General features: G+C 46.1%; 1 protein-coding gene across 1 annotated transcript in view; it reads left to right on the top strand.

Annotated features, from left to right (window-relative positions):
• LOC147701825 (uncharacterized) overlaps positions 1–27,776 on the top strand; it is a 58,881-nt gene that overhangs the window by 18,986 nt on the left and 12,119 nt on the right. Inside the window, exon 2 of the mRNA XM_086928708.1 lies at positions 20,629–20,853. Coding sequence (XP_086784834.1) covers positions 20,629–20,853 — 225 coding nt within the window. The remainder of the gene's footprint in view (positions 1–20,628; positions 20,854–27,776) is intronic.

The raw sequence follows: 27,776 nt of genomic DNA, 5'->3' as shown, positions 1-27,776 counted from the left end.
ATTTGCGACGCCTCCATGGTGTCATGGCCAGGGCCCACACTCTCGAAGAGCCGGCTGTCCTGGCGTCTCTCGACGCCACTATGGCCTTCGACTCGCTCGAATGGCCATACCTCTGGGCAGTGCTGACCAAACTCGGGTTCGGACCTGTCTTTGTGAGCTGGGTGAAGCTATTGTATGCGGACCCGATGGCTAATGTTACGGTCAACGGTCGCCTGTCGGCGCCATTCCCCCTACGTCGGGGTACTAGACATGGTTGCCCCCTGTCGCCCCTTCTGTTTGCCTTGGCCCTTGAACCGCTTGCAGCTTTACTGCGTGTGCATCCTGACCTGCGAGGCATTACATGGGCCCTGGCTTCGAAGACAGGGTCTCCCTGTATGCCGATGATATCCTGCTTTATCTGACTTCCCCCTACAGGTCCCTCATTGTGGCCTGTGATGTGATCAGATTTTTCGGGCGGTACTCTGGCCTGATTATCAACTGGGCCAAGTCCTCCCTATATGTCCTCAAGGGGGATACTCCACGTCTCCCCAGAGGCTGCAGGATTCAGATTGCCACGCGCGGCTTCAAGTACCTGGGCATCTACATCTCTGGTAATCCCAAGTTGAGGCATGATAACAATTTACTCCCTCCTCTTCAGCGGTTACGGCGTGATGTGGACAGCTGGCGTAAACTGCCGCTCTCCCTTCTTGGCCGTGCCGCTCTATTCAAGATGATGGCCCTGCCCAGGTTCCTATACGCACTCCAAAATGCTCAGGACCCGGTCCCGGCGCGCTACTTTCGTGATCTTGAAGGCCTTCTCTGGACCCTCCTCTGGGATGGTCGGCCCCGCGTTGCCTTCCACAAACTCACACTCCCCTGGTACGACGGTGGCATCGCCCTCCCGGATGTGCGCCGCTACTATTGGTCTTCGCAACTAGCTGCCCTCAACCACGGCTTCTATGGCCCAGTGGGGAGCCCCGGCTATGCCATGGATAGATGGCTGATGGGCGATGGTAACTATTATCGGGCCCTATACTCGAAGTCTTTTGACCGACGGTTGACGGGCCCCACCCGTACGGCGGTCCGCACTTGGCGGGCGGTTACTAAGGCACAAGGGTGGCAAGGCAGACTCACGAGGTTCACTCCCCTCTTTGACTCGGACATCCTGGGTAGACTATGGCACACCAAGGGATTTGATAAGTGGGACCTTATCGGCATCAGCAGGGTTGATGATATGCTCTCCAGGGGCTCAATTAAGACCTTCCCCCAGTTACAAACCGAATACCAGCTGGGCGCGACGGAGTTTTTTCGCTACGTTCAACTGCGACACGCGCTGCTCTCGGCCTCTCCGCCGGACGGCGTCATTCCTGAGAGTTCCCCTCTGGAAGACAGGATACTAGATGAGCACATGCCGGACAGCGCAATCTCCCTCTCCTATAAAAAATTGATCAATGTGCGCACGGACCTCCTCCTTAGTTTGAGAGACCAGTGGGTGGCGGATGGCCTTGAATTGGACGATGAGGATTGGCAGAGCGCAGTTTCCTCCCCTAAGGAGGTTGCCATTTCTTCCCGTCTTCGCCTCGTGCAATTTAAGATCCTGCGCCGAGTGTATATGACAGGACCCCGATTAATGCGCATGGGTTTCTCGCCTGACGGTCTCTGTCGTAGGGGCTGCGGAGCTCTTGCCACTTTCTTGCACATCCTTTGGGACTGCCCGGTGATCGCCTCCTACTGGAGGAGAGTGCACCGCGTTATGGAGGAGGTGACTGGCGTGGCTGCTCACGCTGAAGCCCGTCGATGCCTTCTGAACGTATGGGAGCCTTCCGATCACAACGTTGCGCAGACTAGGTGGGTTACCCATGGGAACATGGTAGCTAAGAGGGACATAGCCCAGAAGTGGGGTGCGTCCGAGGCCCCCCTGCTGGTACAGTGGAAGGCCAACATGGACTGGTGCATGTTCAGGGAGAAGACAGTCTATGTGGCCAGAGGGAGACCTCGAACTTGGACTAAAATTTGGGGAGCATGGAATGAGTACAGGGGAGATGTGTGCTTACCGCCTGAATCAGTCAGCCTGCATGATAATATGTCTCCCTAGCCTGTGACGCCAACTGAGCTCTATTGTACTGTATTCTCCTGTCACCTTCCCCCTCCCTCCACCTTCCCATTCTGCAACCTATCCTTGATGCACATTTCCCTGCCTTCTTCCCTTACCCATCCCCGACACCCAGCGTCACACTATCCCCACTGCCACTTTCGCGCCCGCGGGCGCCTTGTTGTTGCATTCATCTTAATATAAAATTAACCTTTGACGATTATGTCTCAATTGTTTGACACTATTTCTCTCCTGTTATTCCTGCTGCCTTGCCTCCGGGATGTCAGGCTGAATAGCTGTGTGTTCTGATTTCAATAAAGGTTTTCAAAAATAAAAAAAATAAAAAAAATCAACGGAGCTTGAAGCTCACGAGGCCTAATTGTAAGGGGCAAACGGCGCGAAACTGGATTGCTAACGGGGGCGCCAGAGAATCCAACGGAAACATTTGTTAAGCCAGACAAAGGTGCGCCAGGGAGTTTCGAATGCATTATGGAACTTTTCGCTGCACCAGTGTCCAACAGAAAAGGCTCAACGACGCCCGATGTAGCAACTGCGACGTAAGGCCCTCTCTGATCAACCGGAACTGATACCACTCCCTCTCCTTGTCTATGGCTGTCCTAATAATTACTGTCGTCAGTTCCCTGATCGACGTAATAATCATCTACATTGTACTGCGCAGATCGTCCTTGCGATGATCCACGTTGGTCAAAACAGTTATTGGAATTTGATGAGTTATCTGAACGATCATTTTGAACACCACGACCCCTACCACGTGATGTCTGCTGGGAACCACCACGACCTCCTCTAGATGAGTTACCACTGTTACGATCGTTTAGAACAGGACAGTTGAATTTTAAATGACCCTCCTGTCTACAATAGGCAACTGATTGTACCCTAACGAAGATCTTTGAGAAGAGGAGTCATTTCGAGGTTGCGACCTATTCGATTGCGACTGCGATCTATTTTGCTGAGAAGCATTCTGATTCGAACGCGGAGGATAGGCCTGCTGCAACAACACTTTGGTTTTAAGTTCTTTCGTCTTTTTATCAGCACGGTCGTTGTCTTCTTTTTCTCTGTTTTCGTAATACTGTGCCGTAGCCAATATTTGAGCAGATGTAGAGACGGCCCACGCACTCTTAGAATTTTTTAATTTATTGCTCAAGTCGGGCAACAAGTTAGAGACAAATTTATCCACAAACAACCGTTGACCACCCTCAGTGCCCATATCCTGACCACTATGGTCGATGAATGCCTCCTCAAATCTCGTAAAGAAATCAGAGACACTCTCGTCCTTCTTCTGTTTACAGGCTGACAATTTGTCCCAATTCACCCTCATAGCTGGCATAAGTGTTTTCATTAGTGTAATTATTCTTTGAGGGAGATCAGCAATCAACTGCTCGGGTTTAGCACCACCAGTTTGCAACCCATCCGCCGCTACAAGGGCAGCCCAATCACCACCTAATTCGTTTGGATGATTTTCCTGACGAATCTTAGCCCATACCGGTTGAGGTACGACATTGCCGAACAGCATATCGATATCAGCAAGATTCATTATCGTAGCGTCTACGAGCTGCGACAATTCTTTATAGTACCCTGCAGGATTTTTGCGAGGGTCAGGCAGAGATTCTTTCACCTGCAACACTTCCGATCGTTTCCATGGGAGATGTATCCACACTCTCTGGAAGTGTGCCACTACCGGAGGTTGAGCCCCAGGAATAGCTGGCATCCATACGGGAGGGACTTCACGCATGGGAAACTGACCAGACGCATCTAACTGTCTCTCAACGTCCTCAACGAACGAGGCCTGTGGTATCGGAGTAGGACGGAAAGATAACAACCGCTCAACAGCGCGTCGAACGTTGGTATCCACTATCATTCCGCTCGAGAACTGAAGCTGTAGATCAGACAAAGCGGTCAACACATCGTCAGATGCATCAGCCGATATCTGGTCGCGCAGAACCTTGCACATTTCTTCAAACACGTACCTCTGTGTCGGTACATTAAATTGACAGAACGTATCAAGTACAGCACGTGGAGGATTTCTAAGAGGGTACGTCATCCAACCCATCGCCATGTTATATAACGCAGCACGTTCCCTGTTACCGGGAAGCTGACTACGTCTTTGAGGACCGTCCGAACCAGCGGACCCAAGAACAGGGCCAAGAGAATTGAAGAAGCTAGCCGCAACCGGAGAGGTACGACTTCGAGTAGATGGAGAAGTATAGCATAAGGGATTAACAAGAGAAGAGGTAGAAGCAGAAGAAGCAACAGGAGTAAGTAGAGTAGGAGCAGTAGCGGGAGCAGGAGTATGTGGAAGCGGAGGAGCAGTAGGAACAGCAGTAGGCAAAGGAGCGGGAACAGCCGGAAGAACGGGTACAGTTTGAGGAACAGGTTGAGGAACAAGTACAGGGGGAACCACAGGAGGCGCGGTACCCTGTACATACGGAGGTGGCGACTTCATAAGATAGGACATTAAAGGATCCTCAACTAATTCTTCCTTGTTATCCGACTCCGTAGGCAAAGCAGGATAGCATTTATCTATGGACATACGCTGTAGCCTATCAAACACTTCCTTTTGCTTATCCTCCTTATCACGCTGAAACTGCTCTGCTTTCTTTACAATGGCAGCAACACCATCTCTCTGATTGCGTTTAGTCTGTCTGATCTCTTTCTGTCGGGCTTCTTTACAGGTGGTGCAAAACACGGCAGCTAGGCTGGTGCTAAATGCAACCCCTAGATCCCCCTCCAGACCGTTACTTCATGAGCTTCACTGGTTGCCAATACGTCAACGAGTGAAGTTTAAAACTTGCTGTACTATACACAAGGGCCTCAACCAATTGGGACCTGAGTATTTGGCGAACAAATTTATTCCTTATGTTCCCATCCGTGCCCTTAGATCTAGTGACCAATTGCTACTAAATGTTCCTAAGATCACGAAAACCAGGTTGGGTGGAAGAGCATTATCTGTTGTGGGTCCCAAATTGTGGAACTCACTTCCGTTGTCACTAAGGCAATGTAATGACCACTGTCAATTCAGAAAACATTTAAAAACGTTTTTGTTTGGTTCATTTTAAATTGTTCCTTGTTCACAGTACTTTTAACTATGTGCTCCCTTTTTCAGTTTTGCACCGGCAGTTACAGCGCGGAGATACTCCCTTGGGAGTTTATTCATAGCGCTATATAAGCCCATAAATAAATAAATAAATTTACGCCACAACCGAAAGGCATCAAACATGGCCGGCCTTGACTTTTTCTCAAACAATTTAGCCTCAAGATTATCTAAGATCTCAAAACTACCATGAGGTGGCCAACTAAGGGCACCATCCTTTTTAGTGTAACGAATCCAGTATTCATTAAAAGTAATCGGGCCTAGCCCGTGCTTACTGTAGAGCTCATAAGTGGGAGTTCCAACCGGAGGTATCGGACAAGAGTCCTCCAGTCGGGAATCCGTACCACAACGTCTGAAACAACTAAACAGAGTACTGCGACCAGGCATCTTGCACACTAGCCGAGTTCCACAAACGTCAAGGGTTACGGGATTTACCAAGTCCCTGCAAAGAGCAACAACCCTCGGTCTTTGGCGGCTGCAGTCGTCAAATATCACAACAAAGTACCAAGAACCACAAATGCAATGGAACCATGCAACAACTAAGCAACCACAACCAAGAACTCTGGGAGCGACCCACAAATACTTAACTCAAAGATCGATGGCGTCACCAGGAAGGCCCGTCAATCGTCTCGCTATACCAAGGTCTACGCCAGGCGCCAAAACAGGTCTACAGTCAGGGCAGCAGTCCGTCGCAGCCGTCAGGAGGCGGGAATCTTCGCGGGAAAAGTCTTCGGGCCACTTATTTCGACAACAGGATCGATGAAGCGGAGTGCACCTTCCCTCGGAGATTTCACACGAAGTTCCTCACGATCGTCGGGCTTGGACCGGTACCACTGATGCAGCCCCACGTTGGGCGCCAACTGAAGGACTGGGTTATTTAAGACCCAGCGGTGCCAGGGGACAACACCTGAAACCTTCGTGGGTAACCTGCTCCAGCGTATGAATGACAGAGACACGGGACACTTCCTTCGGCGTCAAAGATTCGAGGTTTATTTACTGCAGGGAACACAGAAGTCACAGGAAGTACAACAAGTGTAAGTTCGAGGAGACTGCTTCAAATTGCTACTGTGGATCGCTCCTTTTATACAGATTTCTCCCATAGGGTTACATGGTACACAAAGGTTTACAACTCGGTTCCCATAATTATCCCCGAGAGGGGTCACTTTGGTCACTTTGATACATTCAAGATCCGGAGCATAAGTGCGGAAACATTTGGCGGTTCCCAACTGTAAAAACCCATCTTCCCACCATTGGTACATTCCAATCGGCAGTAAAACAGATCGAAGAAGGAACAAGGACAGGTGCAGAGGAAGATGGAAACAGTGGGGAGATCGAAAAGGGTGTAAAAGGGGAGGTATCGGGAAACGCGAGCTACAGGCATCAAAGGGACGTGCCTAATGAGATGCACGGCTGAGACAATAGACCGGCACGGCAAGATGAGCCTCGAGCGGGGCCATCTGCCTTACAGTATCATCCCCCTCGTCATAAAGACACTTTCAAAGGACATGTGTCTTCCGCGGATGTCTTGAGAATCCCAGGGTCGCGAAGCGGACAACGTCCGTTCGCTGGCTACTTGAGGGCAAGAAACAAAATGGATGCTGTATCTAAGATGGAACCCGTGGGTACAGATGAAAAACCCACGTAACAAACGAACGGTTTAGGTTAGCACAGCGAAACTGCGTACACCCACTAAACTCGTCATTTGCGGTTCATAGATACCAGACTCGACCATATTCGTGCGAGTCGCAAACACCACTTACAATCGTCACGGAACCTCAACTTCGAATAGTGTGTGAATATGTGTGGGTGCATGTGTATGCTTCTCTGACACCAAAGGCACAACTGCTAGGGGTGGCACGGACTCACGTGAAGCTGCAATGGTTAGAACACTGGGCTCGTGCTTTCGGAGTTCACGAGTCTGTACTAATCAATTTGACCTCGCCCTGAGACATGCTTTTAAAACCCATTATCTGCAACTATGTAAATCCAAATGGGCTCAGTTGAAATGAACCAGGACCACTACTCCCAGAATGCATTAGATTGTCCGAATGGCATCACTGGCCATTGAGGGTCAAAGGATTCCTTTCCGAGGTAACCTTTCCAATGGTTCAGCTGTGCTCAGCAGGAGACGCCCCAGCAATCCATGCCTACGGGGTGGATGTGGTGGTGGTGGTGGTTGTGGAGGTGGTGGATGTGGTGGTGGTGGATGTGGTGGAGGTGGTGGATGTGGTGATGGTGGATGTGGTGGTGGTGGATGTGGTGAAAGTGGTGGTGGATGTGGTGGATGCGGTGGTGGATGTGGTGGTGGTGGTTGATGTGGTGGTGGTGGATGCGGTGGTGGTGGATGTGGTGGTGGTGGATGTGGTGGTGGTGGAAGTGGTGGTGGATGTGTTGGATGTGGTGGTGGATGTGGTGGTGGTGGGTGTGGTGGTGGATGTGGTGGTGGTGGTGGATGCGGTGGATGTGGTGGTGGATGTCATGGTGGATGTGGAGGTGATGGTGGATGTGGTGGTGGATGCGGTGGTGGTGGTGGATGCGGTGGTGGTGGTAGATGCAGTGGTGGTGGTGGATGGGGTGGTGGTGGTGGATGGGGTGGTGGTGGTGGATGGGGTGGTGGTGGTGGTGGATGGGGTGATGGATGTAGTGGTGGTGGGTGTGGTGGATGTGGTGGTGGTGGGTGTGGTGGATGTGGTGGTGGGTGTGGTGGATGTGGATGTGGCGGTGGATGTGGTGGTGGATGTGGTGGTGCATGTGCTGGTGCATGTGGAGGTGGATTTGGAGGTGGTGGTGGTGGATGTGGTGGTGTTGCCGTATGTGGTGGTGGATGTGGTGGTGGATGCGGTGGTGGTGGATGTGGTGGTGGATGCAGTGGTGGTGGATGGGGTGGTGGATGTGGTGGTGGTGGTGGATGCAGTGGTGGTGATGGGTGTGGTGGATGTTGTGGTGGATGTGGCAGTGGATGTGGCGGTGGATGTGGATGTGGCGGTGGATATGGATGTGGTGGTGGATGTGGTGGTGGATAATCCATAGTGATATTAAATATACTCATATGAAACGAGGGAAGGGTGAGGAGCCTCAGCAAGGAGCCCGGAGAGGGCAGGAAAACTAATGGAGGAACGGGATGGCAGAGCTACAGAGGAAGGGCAGATAAGGGAGAGTAAGAAAAACAAATATAGTCAGAACTAATTCACAACTGCTGACATCTGTGAATGTTCAGCTCATGAGTCACGAGGTTGTTAACTTCTGTGATAGAAGAACACCTTCACGAGAGTACACCTTCTGGGCAACGGAGTGCTGCCCTATATAAAGTTCCTTTTAAAGAACGAGAGCTATGGAAATCCAGCCCAGGCAGTGAGCAATGCATGCCCACGGGCATTTCACATGTTAGTTGCATCCTTGATTTTAAACTACACCACAAAATCTTAGTATGTCACCTCTTCAAAGATCATATTACACTGCCAGAGCGCTTTGACTTGGAGGAGGAATACCAATGTAGGTGGCATCTCTAATAGAGACCAAAGCTGTGTAAATGTTCCCTACGAATGCCACAGTGACGCAACTGCTTCTACGTTGTCAAGCCTGCCATTTTCAGTGTTAAATGGGTGCGTATGAAATGGCTGGGGTGGGGCCCTCAAACTATTTCATATCCGTCGTTTATTTCAAATATTCTCCAGAAATTGTAACACACTTCTGAACTTAATTGAAAGAGAAACTCGCACAACTAATCTCTGTGGAGGGCGGCTGAAAAGAATAACACATTTCTCCCTAAGCTCGATGAAACTGTATTAGGTGCCATCCAGGGTCATGGAGGAGGAAGGGAACAGAACGGACAGCGGGGGAGGGGGAAGGGAGGGCTGTTGAGCACGAGGAAGCAACAACAGACAAAGGGGCGTATGAGGGTGCACCAACAAGTGGGAGGGGGATGGGGTGGATAAACCAGCACGTGGGCACCGGAGGAGGGCAGGGAGAGTGCAATGAAAACAAGCTACGTTTGTGATAAGCATCACTGGCAGCCTGGAATTCCCATGTGTGAAGCGGGTTCCAGCTGCTACTTTAACAGCAACTCACCTTTCCAGCCCGGGCCTGTTTGATATGTCCAGGTCGGGGACCTTACTTTTCTAATCTTCATGGTGACACAGTCCCCCTGCCTACAAATGCAAGCACACAGGCCCTCTAAAAGTATTCATAATAAAGAAGCTGCAGGAGGTACGCAACTATACCGAAGAATACCCCTGAAACCAATGAACTAAATAAAAAACGTCCCCCTGAGCACGGCAGGAATGTCGCGAGTTGCAATGTCAAGAGATTGTTTCAAACGTTTAATCCAAAATTTAGGCAAGGATCTTCAGGTGGATTGACAAAGGTATTTTATTCTTTATTTGATGGGACGATATTCATTTCATCACATCATCACTCCATAGAGCCAACTAAAATGCATATCAGCATACATTTCCACTTCGCCCAATGCATTTCGTGCACTGTTTGCCCTTCGTCAGGGGAGTTCTATACAAAAATAAGGCAAAGAAATCATGAGTAACCAACCAACATTGGTGTACCTGCACATTCACCCAGGTGAACTCGGAAGGTGTAACGAAATAATAATAGACAAGGCACTGAACCGTGCTAACTCTCAGGGGAGGAGGGTCAAATCGGGCGTCCATAAATTGCCATGCAAACAAATTTACTAAAAGTGTGTACTGACTGTTAGAACGAAAATCATGGACATACACAAATCGCAAGTGTGTCAACCAAATAAATGAATAAAAAAACGGGTGTACCATTGTTAAGAGCACTATAAGAGCTCAAGAATTGTCGCCTCACATGTGTTTGTAAGTAAAAAATACTGGCTGTATCAAGTGTGACAAACATGCTAAAATCGCAGTGTGTAAACCAACTCAATGACTAGTAAGTGAATGCGGGTGCATCCTAGTTATGAGCTTGTAGCAATTTAACAAACAAACGAAATAAGGTGACAAGAGGGCCCAAAACATGCTAAGTCAAGGCTGATGGTAAGTTAACTTACTTCAACGAAGTGGCAGTGACTCAAGGCTGGTGTTCGAACAACGGTGCAGTGCACGGGACCCTAGATAATGTACTGGTGCAGAGGTAGGAGATGTACTACGTGTTCAAAGAGTAATGATATAAAGGGTGCAAGTGTGCCGATAACCAAATAACAACATAAACAAGAGGAATGGTACCAATAAATAAACCATCATAGGTCGCAATGCAAATAAAGTCAAAGTACACAAACAAACATTACATACTCAACAAGCCGGTTAGAACAACGCCACACTTTTAATGTGTTAACGCTATTAAATGGTTCTGTCTTTCACCACATTTTTGCAAATACTGCCATCTTGTGTCCCTTGGCAGTATTTTTTTTGCTGAAACGATTACTGATACCGTATAGCTTATGGATTGCATGTCCTCTGGAGAGCTACACTATAATTGTGCTGTAGCATATGCGTCACATCCTAAGTCTAAAAAGAAAGATCAAAGATGCAAGGATACAGGAGTGGGTGGGAGCTGTGCAAGCCAAGCATTAAAAATAATAAAATCATATTATTCTTAGAATTAAGAGAAAAGAAACGATCTGCATAGCAGAATGATAGTGGGGAGAGGGGGGGGGGGATGCGAAACACAGCCTGGTGACCGTGAGAAGTGTGAAGTAGGGGGCGGGGGGGAGTGGATGCCTGAAGTGAAGCTGCTGGCGGACCACGCTGGGGAAGCAACAGATGGCTGGCTTTGTGGTGATGCAATGGGGAAGCCTGTGGGGAAATGCGCGTGCTTGTGTGCTTGTCTTCACATGAACTGTTGGATTTTTGACTTTTATTCAGAGAGTGGCCTTGAAATGCAGGGCTCAGTGGCCAGGGCTTATCTTTAGCTCTGAGTTTTAAAAATGTCAGCTCAGCTGTTGTATTTTTTAGTGGACTGGCCCATACGCACTGCAGCAGCTGTGTCCCTGGCTGTAGTATTTTTATTTTTAACTTTCGAATGCCGGACTTGAGGGAGGGCTGTGCTCGCCTCTGATGCTGGTGTGGGGAAGCTACTGGCGTTCTGCAAAAGAGCGTGTGAGCGCAGTGTGGCCACATTTCATTTCGAAAAACACGAGTAGAAGCAGCTGTAGGGGCTACACACGTGCAAAAGACTCGAATAATTAGCACATCTGAAGCACAGCGATTCAGACATGTTTGTGTCTGTCATGCGTGCTTAGGAGGGGGAGGAGTGCAAAGTGACACAGGACACAGAAAAAGAGATTGAATCCTGAAACAAAAGGCAGAATTAGGCAACATTAGATGGAGGAAGTGTTTGATAGAAGTTTTAAGTAAACTGGAAATCAAAGCGGCCCAATTAACCACTTAATTTGGAGCAAGTATGCAGAGAGAGGAGGCAGGCGCTGGAGAGGGAGGGGGTGGGCTGCCCATATGGAGAGGGGGGTGGGCTGCCTGGCTGCCTCTGATGATCTAATGCGAGTCAAGGAAGGCAGGCGCTGGAGAGGGAGGGAGGGGGTGGGCAACTCGAACGACCATATGGCTGAGAGAAGCTGTGTGAGGGAGGCTGGGCTGGCTGGGCTCGTTCACGAGAGGCTTGTGGTCACGTGATTCTCCCGCTTTTCACATGCACTGTGAAGAAACTGCAGTCGAAACTGCAGTGGTTTGACTAGTCGATCGAGCACTTGAATTCTCGCCATTTTCCAATGGAAAAGGCGAGACCTAAAAAGACTGGGCAAATGTCGGCTATGTCTTCTGACAAAGTGCTGTTTTTTTAGGTCGAGCCTAGCGGCAGCGTGCATGCACCATGTTGTATATTAGTTCTTCATGTAACATGGCTGACAGTGGTCAGTAGCCCTTTCTTTGTGTTCTTATCTCTTCTGCCTCCCAGAATACCTGTCAGTGTTCTAACTTATACTAGGGTGTTCTACTCTTGTCAGTTGATGGTCTGGTCATCTGGCGAGTTGTACGCTCATCTGTGTCTTAAATAAAACTACATCTAACCTAACTAGAAGTGTCCTACGACTTATTTACAACACTGCTCGCTCTGCAGGGCATGCTGTAGTAGGGGATGCTGTAGAAGTGCTATTGAAGCCCCGCCTACTCTCCTCCCATATTTTTAATGGGCTAGTGTCATTGTCCTTGGTAAGCGCTGGCTTCCTATTCATTATGAGGCTTTTTAGTCCTGCCGTGATACCGCCCTCTCTCCATTTCTTACCCCCTGTATCCATTTCTTACCGCCCATAGGACTGGACCTTTTACTTTCCTCGTTACACAGCATGCTTTATCTAGTGGGTGAACACTATTCCATACTCATCCAGTGAAGTTCTATGCGTTGTTTTTTTTGTAACATTTGTTTCTGGGTTCTTTTCTCAATTTTTGTGGCCATTTACTGTCCAATTTATGTTAAAGCAGAGTAAAGTCAAGGGGATTCGTACGTTTATAAAAGCAGAGGCACCACTCCGAAAGAGATGGACCTCAAAAGAAAGAATGTGGTTACTACTTAGTCAGAAAAAGATCTTTAAAGTGAATATATCATTACATGTGCGCAAGGTACGGCTGCCTGAGCAGCATAACGTTTGTGATTTTCCCTACATTCTAGAATGTAATTTGTTAAAATTGTAACAACTCTTGTTTGCAACCTTACTTAAAAAAAATGTTTCAATGTTATCCACAAATAATTAGAATCTGCGTCCAATTAAAACTGGAGTGGTTGCAGTGAGGTAAAAAATATGTATGGTTGTCACTGATATGAGGGCGTGCACAATTGTAATCTTTACATGGACACTTACAACGGTAAGCCCTGTGTGCCTTTTGTGCATGCAGCATAATGGGGCATATACTGAACTGCGCAAGATGTGCTGCTGCTTTACAAATGGAGGCGTCTTGTAGGGGCACGGGGTCTGATGACGTGAGATCCTGCGTTGATTTTCATTGTCTTGTGTGATTGTCCTTTGTAAAGGCTGGCTTCTGATTTGTTAATAAGCTTGTTAGTTTCTCCTTAGTACCTCCTTGTCTTCATTTGTAACCTCGCATGAGGACTGGCCCCTTTACATCTGTTCTTACACTGCATGTTTGTAAGCACTATTTTCTTTAATGAGTTTCTCCAATTGCAGGTACAACATGCTTTCGTGCAGCATTCTGCACGTCATGCACGTTTTACTATCCTAGCATCCCGGGACAATGGCTGCCGCTTCTTTGAAGTGAAATAGGCCTCGCATTTACAAGAGTTTGAGCTATTGGCATTGTAAATAACAATGCCTTTTATTTATGCGTAAATTATCAAAACAGATCAATAAAAGGCATTGTCATTTACAATGCCAATAGCTTAAACTCTCGCAAATGCGAGACCTATTGCATTGTAAATGCTTGTTGTAAAGCAAAGGTGACCATCTTTCTGGGCTACATGGAGGAAACACTGGGTAGGAAAGCAAAAATGGGGCATATTTTTAGTTTACTGAAATCTGATGGAACCAAAGAAATAATGATAAAATGTATATCTACTAATTTATTGGGCACATTGAAAAAGTGAACTATCCCAGGTTGGGGTGATAATTCATTCACGAATGGGTGCAGCACAAAAACATTCTCATTTTTTTAGACATGGGGGCATTTAAGTGATTCACCCAGAATCACTAATCAGCATCAGTTACAATTTGCAGCCTAACTCAGTCATAGTTATGAGGTAGTTCAACCTGCAACCTACCTCTAATCTAAATTTTATTAACCAACCTATACATAAATCTGTTCATAAAATTCTTCACTAGCTGCAAAAATATTAGTTGCTAATTGCAACCAGTTTTTGAGATCCTTAATTCATACATCTGTTCCTAGGTCTACAACTAATCTCTGGGGGCCTACTGTATCCTGGTGACTCTTCTTCCTTGGCAGCTCAGCCACAGCTTCTCTATGCTTATGTTTTTTTCTCTATAGGTCATTTGCCCGTACCCTTAGTTTTCATTTTCCCTCTGTTTCTCTTCTCAACCCTTTTCCCATTTCCATGGGACAACTATCTACTCAAACAAACTTTTCTCAAAAAATAGACTTGTTTTAAACACAGCTCAGTTTTGATTAAGGAAAATGGGCTGTATTTAAAAGCAATCATAGCCATGGTGGACTGCTCATCAATGTTGGTCACCTTCTAATGACCCCAATTGTTCACCTTCACTATAACTTCACGCATGGTCCACCCTGCATGGAAACTTGGCAGTTCCAAACCACTCAATGACCTTGTCAGGACAGCCTTGCACTGTATACCATTTACACTGTAAGCATTTTTTGTAAATTGCACTTAAATATTGAACACACTGCCAAGAAAGTCAATAGTTTGAATAGTAAAGGTGTCATCATTCTTCTGTTCCCTTATTCATTCTACTCCAGTTTCACACTCATTCCCAAACATGGGCTCCCGCCTCAGTTCCCAATCAGGGGATAACCTTGGATTTAGAAGCGCAACGATACGCCCATTCCTGGGAAGGTAGAACCTATAATTATCCTTCATATTCCATGTATGAGAAACCAGAACCTGTTCATTATACATATACAAAATCGTATTCGGCCCATAACTTATATGAGATTCCAATTTCAAACAGATATGATGCCCTCTATAACAACGATTATTTGGATGAGGTGGATTGACTGCCATCCGTCCCACCGTCCAGATCTTTAATCGATCAGTCAAAATCTGTTGTGCCTCTCAATTTAGTAAATGTATGTAAATGTATAGGCATTTATATAGCGCACTACTTACCCGTAGGGTCCCAAGGCGCTTCGACCGCTGCAGAACCCTTCCTGGCTTCCCTGAGAGATGGTCCCTTAATGGGTATCTCCAGGGTGAGACCAGGCATCCCCGGCGGTCTGGTGGGGCCGTTAGTGAAGATGAGGCAAGCTAATGCCCAGAGTTGCCGAGTGTGATCGCTGATCAGAGTGGGCACCGAGGCGAGAGAATTATCGAGTCCGCTGACCCTGGTCCAGAAACCTGCCGCGCCGGGAATTGAACCCTGGTCCCGGGCCGTCCTCTGCTCTCGGGTCTGCCGCCTCTAACCAGTGAGCCACACTAATTCACTGAATTTAGTAAAATCTGATATCCTTGAGAGCACTTATGCCACTTCCAGCGCAGAATTAGACATCTCTAAAACAGAGCCGATAATATTTAGCCCTGCATGTTTTTCTTTACAAGGTGCACCCGTCCCTCCCACTGCTGACCTATGCCCTCCCCCCTTAACATATGCTCCAATCATCCAGATAGTGACAGAAACTCTCAGAGAGATACTGAAAGTCACTCTAATTTACACCTGCATTCACCACTATACACGACTGTAGAGCCAGGGAAGCCCATAATGACCCTAATTCCATCAAAATTCTATCATGGAACATTGCAGGTTTGGCTGCAAAAGCCAATGATCAAACGTGGGTAGCTTTTATCAGAAATTACACTATACTGTGCTTTCAGGAGACCTGGCTCACCGATAATAATGTTTATATTGAGGGGTTCCAAAGCCTTTTTGTCCCTGCATCCCCATCACCCAGTGGAAGGGCGGAGGGGGGTCTGGCAATATTCATTAGCCTCTCCCTGGTGTCACAGACAAAAAACAAGCAACTGGACAATAGGAATATACAGATTCTGGAGCTCAGAAAGGGCAAAAAAACACTCACTCTGGTTAACTTCTATAATTCCGTAATGCCATCAGGTGGATGTTATATTACCAAACTCTATGAGTACATCCACGATAACTTGGCAAATCTACCATGGAACAAAATAATAGTTGGCGACTTTAATGCGCATATCTGTGGACACTCGCAACCGTTAACTTTGGGCTCGTTGGGTTGTGGTAACATGTCAGGCCTTCACTTTGCACACTGCCCACAATGCTCTAACATGAACAATCTAATAGATGGTCTGGACTTGAGAATTGCAATGTCCCTGAAAGAGGACACCTTTATATATGCAATTCCAACTTATAAAGGCTCAGAGCAGGGATCCTTTATAGACCATATACTCCTCTCTGTCGACATGGCAAACTCAGCTATAAATTTTAACATCCACAAAAGTATTTACAGCGACCATAACCCGATCTCTGTGGAAGTCAAAAACGGACTGTTTGAACTCCGCAAAAATCGCAAAGATCCGGGTGTCCTAAAACTAATCAATGGTAACCGTCGATTAAAGTGGACTTCGATAAACAGTGATGCCCTACTTGAATCCGTTAAAATGAGTTGTGATCAAGAACTCACTCTCTGCACCTCTAACACCACACCTCCGGATCTCATATTATCTGCTTTTTCTGTGTTGACTCGAAGAGTTGATCAACTACTCTCAGTACCATCGAAGGGACTAAACAACCAACAGCCAAGATGGTTTGATCACACCTGCTCAAGAGCCAGCCGACAACTAAAATTGGCTCTTAAGAACAAACCAAGGGATCCCACATTAATAAAAATTTTGCGCTCTGAATACAAATCTGCTTTGACATCACGTAAAAAGGTCATAAAGGCGAACATTTGGGAATCCCTACTTGATCCATCTATCCTGGGCAACAGCTCCAAGTTTTGGAGCATAATCAATAAACCGATGTTCGATGACCCTAACGCTGCTACCATCGAAACTGGCATACCTAAAAATGAGTGGGTCTCCCATTTTAGCGTAATTTTTAAGAGCGACGATACTCGGCAAACACAAGCTCCCAAACTTCCCGTAGAAGCCCCGCTGTTGTTCACAGACAAGGAAGTGGAAAGAGGGATCCGTTGTCTAGCTAGTAACAAGGCTCCGGGACCAGATGGCCTTCCCCCAGATTTATTTAAATCTAACGTCTCCTTTTGGGCCCCAATCCTCACGGCGGTGGTCAATGCTGGAGCCACTACCGGGGCACCAAAGTCTTGGGGAGCTTCAACTATTGTACCTGTGTACAAGAAAGGAGACAGAAGCAATGCAGCCTGCTATAGGCCAATTTCCCTGATCAACTCAGTTGCCAAGGTTGTTGGTGAGATCATCTTAAACAGGCTGTCCGTATGGGCCAAAAACAATAAAGTTATGTCACCAGTACAATACGGCTTTAGACCAGGGCATTCTACAATAACCCAATGCCTGAATCTCTACCTAATCAGTGGCAAATACACTTTGGCCAGAACCGGTACACTAAATATGGCCTTTATGGACCTCTCATCGGCCTTCGATTGCGTTGACAGAAGTAAACTTTGGGATGTCTTGTTGAAAATGGGGGTTGAAAAAAATCTAATCAACTTCCTGGCCGACCTCCACAGCGACACACATGCAAATGTGCGATACACCAAAGACTTAAAAGTAACCAGAGACTTCAAAATAAATTGGGGGGTTAGACAGGGCTGTATTTTAGCACCTTTTCTTTTTAACCTATACATTAACGATCTAGAGGAGTACCTTTTAAAAACAAATACGGACTACCCATACATAAGGAAAAGGGGCGTTCCTGTCCTGCTCTACGCCGATGACGCCGTCCTTATTTCCAGAACTGCACTTGGCCTCCAAACTTTATTAGACTCTTTTTTTCAATTTATGAACTCTCGAGGCCTGTGTATCAACAATGCCAAGTCATATGTCATGAAGGTAGGATCTGGGTCTAAAAAGTCCCACCCATTTTCTGTTAATGGGGAAAAAATGCCTACTACAACAACCTTCTCATATCTTGGTGTATTTTTTTGACAGTAAACTTACATGGGAACCCGCATTAAAGAAAAAGAGAGGAGATCTAATAAGGACCAATGCTGCAATAATTGACTTTGCTCGGAAAATGGGTAACACACCAGTGGTCGCGCTGATGAAACTATACCAAGCCAAAAGTATATCAGTCGCCTGCTATGGGAGTGACCTTTGGGGCTTCTTACCAATGGCCGATCTAGCAACCACTGAAAACAATTTTTTAAAACAAGTTTTATGTCTACCGAAGAGCACGGCCAACTTCTCCACTCACGAGGAACTGGGCATGCCCTATTTAGAGGATAAAATTGCGGTAAATCCCCTCTTGTGCTGGTTAAATTGTTGGATGAACAATGAAATACCTTTCACCCAAAACATTTTATCTGAAGCTCTCAACTGGGAAGGGAAATTCAAGATACCCTGGATAAAGTATGTTCGAAATTGTCTTCAAGATCTGGGCAGGATGGACCTCTTCTTAACACCACAGTTAGCAACAAAGCGCAATGTAACATCTGTAAAGGATACTTTTTTAATGACTCGACAGTTGGCTAGGGAAGAGGCCGAATTGAAGAAGGGTAGCGTGATGAGTCATGCCTTAACTAAATCATGTATTCAAATAGAACCATATCTATCCTGGGCCATCTCCAGATAGGGGCGCTTTTTATTGACTAGATTTTGTTTTTATTTATTCCAGCTGATGCTAGCCGTGCCCAGTGGAGCTCATAGGGGACAAGTGTTGCCAGCTTACGGCTGCGACAATAAGTCTCCGCAAGATCTGGCGCACTTTTTATTTATATGCTCCTATTACACGTTACCACGAAAACTAAAAACAGCCCTGAAATTTAGAAAAAGTATGGAAGGTTAACAAGTCTCTGATAAACTGTACATTCACATTTGCATGAACTGTGATAGGCTACTACGCGATCTACTGTTTTAAATTGAATATTTTTAACTAATGAATTGTTTATACAGGTGTTCTTCTCTGTACTTTTATGACTGACTTTACCTACAGTCGAATAAAGAAATTTTGAATTGAATACTCCAGTGTGCTGTTTTAACCGTGGTGAAGCAGGAACTCAAGGGAGAGCAAGATAGAGCAATGGGGCAGTTGTACTGGGTAAATTGACAAAAACTTTACGCAAATAGTTAACGGAAGAAAAGCCCATCCCTAGGCAGAACTTTGCCTCTAGTTTCAACTTTATGCATCCACCAGGACGCCTGAACTCAGTTCCCTTGTAAATAGGCTAGCACCGTCAATGAAACCTTATCTGCAGGCATCAAAAATGGAGGCAGAAATCACTTCCTATCCTGAACCATCAATGTCTGATTTACATGGAATATAATTCAGGATTGTCCGGATGTTTTCAGGGGTACCATGTATTTCACATCTTTGACCTTGATTATATTATATAAATCTATTGAGCATCTGCCAGAGCAACTGCGGTTCACCAAAGTGTAATCCAGTCCTCTCAGTAAAGGGTGGAGGGTGTCACAGTAGTCATCTGGGGCCAGAAGTAGGTAGCCCTTTACCGATCGGAATCGGCCGAAAATACCGATTTTCGGCCGGTTCAGATCGGTAAAGGGCTAGGGAGATGTAGGTGCACATATTCGGTAATTTTACCGAATCGTTATTATTACCGAATCGGTAATAAGTACAGATTCGGTAATAATTACCGAATCTGTAATATTTACCGATTCGGTTTTATTTACCGATTTGGTAAAATTACCGAAAATGCTATGTGGGTAGCCAATTTTCTATTGGCACATGGCTTACAGAATCGGTATTTTACCATGGAATACAAATCCATGGTAAAATACCGATTCCTGTGTATATGCACATCTGTGCATGTACACATGTGCCATGTGACAGACAGACGTGCCCTTAGGGCATGTCTGTGTGCCACATTGCACACATGCCCGTTTAGGGGGTGCTAGAGGGTGTCAAAGTGACACCCCCTGCACCCTTGTGAATTCTTTAATTACCGATTCGGTAAATACCGAATCGGTAATGCCTAATCATTCCTTTGGGCTTCAAAGCCCATAGGAATGAATGGACATTACCGATTCGGTATTTACCGAATCGGTAATTAAAGAATTGTTAAGGATTCGGTAACGAATCCAGATGTTGGGACCTACATCCCATTTACTGATTTTGAAATACTGAATCGGTAAAATTCGGTATTTCAAAATCGGTAAATGGGATTTATCTACATTGGGCCCCTGGTCTGCTCCGTACCTTATCAATTCTTGGCTGACTTAGGGATTGTCTTTACATTTCTTCATGTTCTCAAAGCCTAGACCGTAATCAACTCTTAACGGTTTGAAGGTCCTGTAGTTTCTGGTCAACCCTCTACTTAACAAACATCTGATCTGATGCTGAAAGATAAGTCATGCTGCTTTTTCTCTTCATCGGCTCCTGAGCGATTCATTACATTACACAAAGGATTTGTCTCAGTGGAAACTTGGCTTTCTTGACTTGATACGCCAGTCTGTTTGAAAACATTAAAATTCTCTATTTCATCCTTCTCTTCCCCCTTTTCCTGCCTTTCTTTTGATCTGGATCAAATTACAAGGATGAAAAATAAGTCCAGGGCCCCAAATCTAGTGGGAGTGGCGACCACTTGCACAAATTAAGCATTGGTCTGGTCTGGTATGTGTGTAGTATAAGTAGAAATTATATTTGTACAAATATGTATGTTAGGCTTCTGTACACCAGGAATATAAGCATAAACATTCTAATAAATCTAATTGTCTTGTTATTGCTGTGCTGTGTGTCTTCTTGAAGGTGTTATTGTGGCGAGTGTGAATATATGGAAGCAGAAGAGGAGAATATCTGCTGCCATCAACACAACTGCATGCTGAAGAACATGAGGGACTACGATGTGAACTGCATTAAGTTCCACCCAGCATTTCAGTCTGTGGTGTTAGATCCATTTGTCCTGGAGACGGCCTACTACAGCTACCGAATGACAAATTATAGACGGGGCAAGCTGACCATCGCTGAACTGCAGTGAGTATGATGCCAACAAATGCAAAGAAGAAGTAGGGTATGCAGTGAAGCCCTGGAAGTTGCAGACATGAGCAAAAATACCCAGACAGCCTGCACTAATGAATGACGTGACTAACCTCCCTTCGCTGCATGTAGGGTTACCATCTTTTGTTCAAGGCATTTGTAAAGTGCATTTTCTAATTGAAAAGTTCCCATTTTTGAACTATGTTTATAAACAGAAATACAATTTTCTGCTATCCCCAGAACCCGAGGCCCTCCTGTCTTCAATCCATTTTGATATTTTATAATGTAACAACAACAGCACCAATGTATTGCAATGTAGCAAGCTGGTATCATAATATGCTAGCAACAGTGTGGGCTTGGTGTGTATAGGTACCCTATTCCAATACCACACTCTGGGAACCTATTATTATCGCCCCTAAGATATCAATATCAAGCAAATCTTTGTCAAATTCTTTCTATGAGTTCCTTGAATATTTCAGGGTCGAATGGACGGCACACACATTAATGCTATCAAAGAGGAATGTAACTTCTGTATACGACCCCTACTGTTCTATTTATTTCAGATTTTAAAGTGATCCCAGGTAGCATGGCAGGCATCGACTATCCAGCCTATATTTAAACGAGCATTGGCAAATCCAATAGGTCTCGCCTATGCAAGGGCTATCAGCTTTGCCAATGCGTTTTAGCTTTGTTGAACACATGCATGGCTGCTGTTCAGCATGGCTTAAAGTTAGGGGCATAGATGAGAGTGGCGTGGAATGTCAGAATGGAATGGTGAAGAGTAGAGAGGAATGGAGTAACAGAGTGGCGTGTATTGGAGTCGCATAGTGTGGTGTATAGTGAAGTGGTGTAGAGTAGAGTGGACTGGTGCATTAGCGTTGAGTGTTGCAGACCATACTGGTGTAGAGTGCAGCGTACAGAATTCTGTAGGGTTCAATGCAGTGGCGTAGATTAGAGTGTTGCATAGTAAAATACAGTGTGGTAGAGTGCAGTGGTGCTGAGTGGAGTGGTGCAGAGTAGAGTGGAATAGAGTGTAGTGATGCAAAGTAAAGTTCCACAGAATGCAGTGGTGTACAGTGGCATAAAGTAGAACAGAGTGCCATAGAGTTCAGTGGCACAGAGTGGCGAAGAGTGCAGTGATGCAGAGTAGAGTAGCGTAGAGTGCATTGGCATAGAGTGCAGTAGTGCAGAGTTAAGTGTTCTATAGAGTGCAGTGGTATAGAGTGGCATAGAGAGCAGTAATGTAGAAGTGGCGTAGAGTGCAGTGGCATAGTGTATACCAGAGCAGAGAGCAGTGGCAAAAAGTATAGTGGTGCAGGGTAGAAAGCAAGAGTGTAGAGTGCAGTGACATAGAGTACAGTAGAGTGATGCAGAGCACTGTGGCAAAGAGTGCAGTGGCATGGAGTAGTTTGTTTCAGTGTATAATGGTGTAGATTGTGTCAGTGTATAATGATGTAGAGTGAAGTGGCATAGAGTGTAAAGGCGCGCCAAAGGCAACCCCGTCTGCGCCCATCCGCGCCGGTCCCGCGCCTAGCGCCTTGACCACGTGTCGACATCTAGTAGAAACTCCACCAAGCCGGGTCTATGCTCGCGACCTTTTATTGAGCCTGGATCGTGGAGGTAGGAAAGGGGGTTGTTATAGCCTGAGGTCGGACGAGGCCTCACAGGTAGGCACTTAGGTCTGCTCAGCATGTCAATCTAGTCTCCCAGCCATTCTACTTAGACCTGTTTGAGCTGTCACTAGCACTTACAAGCTCAAAGGGGAGGGTATGCGGAGCAACATAAACTGCCTTTTGATCAACGCAAGATCTCTGGTGAAACACAGTCTTGAGTGCGCCGAGATGATACAGGATAAGGAGATAAACATTGCCTTTATTACAGAGACCTGGACGGATGCGGCTTCTGTGCCAGATATAGTGAAAGCTACCCCTCCAGATTACCGTAGTTTTGTCTTGGACAGGCCTAGAAAAAAAGGAGGGGGCCTGGCAATCATTTATCATACCTCCATCATAGGGTCCTTCCAACCGGTGGTCTCGGAGACGTGTGAGGTCTTGGGGTTTAAGCTCATTTTGTCCGATCATCAGACTTTTAGAGGCTGCCTTCTTTATAGACCCCCGGGGACCAAGACCCAGTTCCTAGAAACAGTTGGTAGCATCCTAGAGGAAGCCTTATGTGCAAAATCCTTTACAGCCCTTGGAGATTTCAATTTTCACCTAGAGAGCAGTCTAGACTTGGACACAAAAGCCTTATCGGAGGTGATGCATGGGGTAGTATTAACTCAGGTGGTCACGCATCTGGCAGGTAACACGCTGGACGGAATATTCACAAACAATCCTGATCTGAAGTTTGTCAAGACTGATCCCGTCACCTGGTCTGATCATGCCTTAGTGGTGTTTAATATCTCTGCCTCCTTGCAGCATAGGGCTAGGCAGGTCAGGAAAACAGTTAGGACCTGCAGATCCTGGAATAAGGTCGAAGGAAGTGTGTTTGAGGACCTCTTGGTGTCCTCCATGGTCACTCTGCCAGAAGACGTGAACAAAGCGGCGTCCACGTACGCCAACTGGATTGACCGCGCCTGCACTACACTTGCCCCACCAAAAATCTGTCGCCCCACCCGCACTGTTCCGTCAGTCCCCTGTTTCTCCGACAAGCTCAGGGAGCTCAAGGTGGGACAAACGAAAACTCAAGTCCAGCCAGATGGTATATAAGATATGATACAGAAGGCCAAAACGAACATACTTTACCGACCGAATTAATGGGGCTAAGAACTCACCTAAGGAAGTTTTTAACACGGTATCGAGCCTGGCCACGCCCAAGCCAGTGATCACTCCACCTAGTGAGGAACTCTGCGAGAACTTTGCCAAGTTCTTCCTTAGTAAGGTGGACCTTATCTTCACCTCACTTGAGCCTCAGGTCAGGCAGAGTTTACTAGAAGGCACTCACAGGAATCACACGGTCAACCTACTGGAAGCCAAATTCTTAGAGTTTGGCCCGGTGAGCTCCGAAGAAACTAAAAAGCAGCTGCATGCCACAAAATCGAGTTCTCCCCTTGACCCTTGCCCGGCGTCAGTGGCCAAGCTGGCGGCAGCCCCAATAGCCGCTACCCTTGCTAATCTTTTTAATCAGATGTTTGAAGTAGGGGACTTGTTAACATGCTGGAAACGGGCATCCATTTCCCCTTTGCTAAAGAAACCCTCTCTGGATATCGCCGATCCTAATAGCTATAGGCCTATTGCCAGACTACCACTGCCAGCCAAACTTATAGAAAAAGTCATGAACTCTCAGCTCTGCGCATTTCTGGGGGCCACTCAGGGCGTGGACATAGTGTAACATGGGTTCAGATTAAGGTCATAGCACCGAGTCTGCCCTGATCAAATCGACTGAGGAGATTAGGAAGGTGATGGATGCGGGGGGGCGAGCGGCACTAGTCCTCATCGATCTCTCTGCGGCCTTCGATACGGTCCACCACAGTATTCTGGTGGACCGTTTGGAGAACTGCGGGATCCAGGGTAGGGCCCTGAGCATCCTGAAAGCCTTTCTCACCAACAGGGTTCAGGTGGTGGCCATGGGAGAGTTCGAGTCAAGACCTTTCGAGCTCCCCGGGGGGGTTCCTCAGGGATCCTCTTTAAGCCCCACCCTTTTCAATATATATGTCTCCTCTCTCGCCCCGGTTATCCGATCATACGGGTTCGAATCAACATCCTATGCAGATGATACTCAGATCGTGGTATCACTGCTTCCGGGGAGAGAAGATGGCGTAGCCTCTAAGTTTCAGGATTGTATGGCAGCAGTCAGCACTTGGATGGCCAGAAACTGCCTAAAACAGAACTCGTCCAAAACTGAGGTTTTACTCTTCGGCTCTAATGTCAACTTCTGGAGTCCCAAGTGGTGGCCCGAAGAGATGGGAACCCCCCCACTCCAGTAACTAAGGTTAAGAATTTGGGAGTCCTGATCGATAACCAACTCTCCTTCAAACCCCAAGTTAATGCGCTGACCTCTTCCATCCACTGGTCTCTAAAAATCATCCTGAAGATTCTTCCCTTTTTACCGATGGGTGTAAGAAAACGGTGGTGACGGCACTTGTGCTCTCCCGCCTCGACTATTGCAACAGTTTATTCCTCGAGGCCCAACAGGGGCTGCTTAACAACCTGCAGGTTTTGCAGAATGCCGCAGCCCGTCTCGTTATGGGCTTGCCAAAGTTCGCCTCCGTCTCCTGGGAACTTGTGAAGCTAGACTGGCTCCCAGTGCATAAACGGATAACTTTTAAATCATTGTGCATAGTTTTTAAGGCGGTCCATGGTCTTGGCCCATCGTTTTTGCAACAGCATTTCCAGTGGTACAATCCGGGTAGACATCTCGGGTCGGCCAGCTTGGGGCTGATCAGGACTTCACACATAAAGAAAGCACGCTGGGGGGGGGCAAAAGGTTTGTTGAGGTGCAGCTAATGCCTGTAATGCCCTACCAACGGCATTGAGACAGAGCAGGGATCTGCTGGCTTTTCGGAAAAGTCTTAAAACCTGGCTATTCACTCATTAGGTTGGAGGCTTGAAGCCACGGGAGCTATCACTACAACGCCAGGACACCGGTTGGTAACAGTGCGCTCTATAAATGATATAAATAAATAAACAAATAGAGCACAGTGGTGTAGAGTAGATTATAGTGGCATGCCTTTACAACACAAATGTAAGTATTTTGCAGGTAAGTATAAAGCCTTTATATATATATATTTGGTATAAAACATTACGTTGTTGCAGTGAAAACTACACCATATATATATTATATACATATCTACTCTCTCCATCTCCTCCTTTTAAGCAGACAAGGGAACACAGCGGGGCTCTAAGATACTTGTTTATTTCTTACTCTGGCATTACGTGTTTCGGCAATAAGCCATCTTCTGATGCCTGATGTGCTTGGTGTTGCTTTTGCTATTCGATTTATAGGTGCTCCTAGTTGACGGAAGCACATCTAATCCGTATTCGCTTAGGAAAACATTCACACAGTACATTTGAAAACTTCAAGCCCCTTCATGCATTGTGTTCTTCACATGGAAGAACGTCTTCTTTACCCTGATTGTAGATTTTACACACAGTAAGTGCGGGCTGTTAATAAAAGCGTAGTCAGGTTCACAACCCCCAAATTGTACAAGGCAAACAAGCAGTCCCTTTGCCCCTACTACCAGCCACAGTTTTCCGACAGCTGCAAACACGGACACAACAGTACAGTGACCATGCCTCTCCATGCAGTCATGGACTGTTCTTTAACAGCAGGATTTCGTTTTCCCTTGGTTTTGCAGCGGCTCACAGTTTCCAATCCCTTGGAAATACTTAACGTAGCTTTTCCACTGATGGCCTTGAAGACTTGTCAGAAGGGTCCTCCTGCGTGTCACTGGCTACACGCAATATATACTCACTCCATCTCACACATATATGTTTGAATATATAGCACTGTGATAATCCTATGCTTAAAAACTTTGATAGAAAAGCAGACATTTGAGGTGAGCAAATTTAGAGTGTCGCCGGTGTTGAGGGTGCTCTATACAGGAGCTGCCTGCCACCTACACTTGGGAACTACCCAGAGTTCTCTCCTTTTTTGCATAATTTATGCGTCACTCTATTCCTGCAAGGGTATTGTTTTGACTTATACTGGGTGCTCCCTTGTGTCTGGACAGAGCTAAACCTCTCTGAAGAGCTGTAATGACAGCAAAACACGTGTCAGGGGTTGCTTTTATTCATTTCAGGTTGGCTTGGATGGTATTTTACCTATCCAAAGCTGTAATACTGTGCCTGGAGTGGTAAATGTCTTTTGTCATTTTACAGCTCAGCGTGAATACACTGCAAATCCTATGCTTGAAGACTTTGCTGTACAAATAGCAAAATACTTTGTCCATTTCTATCTCGGCTTGGATAGCACTGTGCCCATCCTATGCTTAAAAACTTTGATAGGAAAGCAGATATTTGAGGTGAGCAAATTTAGAGTGTCGCTGGTGTTGAGGGTGCTCTATCAGGAGCTGCCTTCCACCTAAACTTGGGAACTACCCAGAGTTCCCCTTCTTTTTTGCATAATTTATGCGTCACTCTATGCCTGCAAGGGTATTGTTTTGACTTATACTGGGTGCTCCCTTGTGTCTGGACAAAGCTAAACCTCTCTGAAGAGCTGTAATGACAGCAAAACACATGTCAGGGGTTGCTTTTATTCATTTCAGGTTGGCTTGGATGGTATTTTACCTATCCAAAGCTGTAATACTGTGCCTGGAGTGGTAGCACTGTGCTAATCCTATGCTTAAAGACTTTGCTGTACAAATAGCAAAATACTTTGTCCATTTCTATCTCGGCTTGGATAGCACTGTGCCCATCCTATGCTTAAAAACAACTTTGATAGAAAAGCAGACATTTGAGGTGAGCAAATTTAGAGTGTCACTGGTGTTGAGGGTGCTTTATACAGGAGCTGCCTTCCACCTAAACTTGGGAACTACCCAGAGTTCTCTCCTTCCTTTTTGCATAATTTATGCGTCGCTCTATGCCTGCATGGGTATTGTTTTGACATATGAATATATATATATAAAATATGAACACAGACCCACATTAATCAGTATTGCATATTAGTGTAAATAATATACATGTTTTTAAATTCATATTTTAGAATATTTAGCATTTACTACTTTTACACTTGTGTATTTTTGGGCAATTTTAGCGGCAACAATATTTCTTTCCGATAATTTGGTACTTACCAATATAGGTATAGGAGCATGATATTGTGTCAAACAATATTTTTGGCACAATTTTTCTCAACGATATTTTTTATCACAATATTGTGTCAGTGAAGCTACAGAGACAAATTGCAGCACACAACATAAATAAACATGCACTCAATGATACAGCCAACAACTTGAAAACATTTGTTTAATAATCTCAGCATGA

This window comes from Lissotriton vulgaris, chromosome 7 (genome assembly GCF_964263255.1).
Source record: "Lissotriton vulgaris chromosome 7, aLisVul1.2, whole genome shotgun sequence".
In the NCBI taxonomy this organism is placed as follows: Eukaryota; Metazoa; Chordata; class Amphibia; order Caudata; family Salamandridae; genus Lissotriton; species Lissotriton vulgaris.
This window is presented reverse-complemented; position numbering and strand designations above follow the sequence as displayed.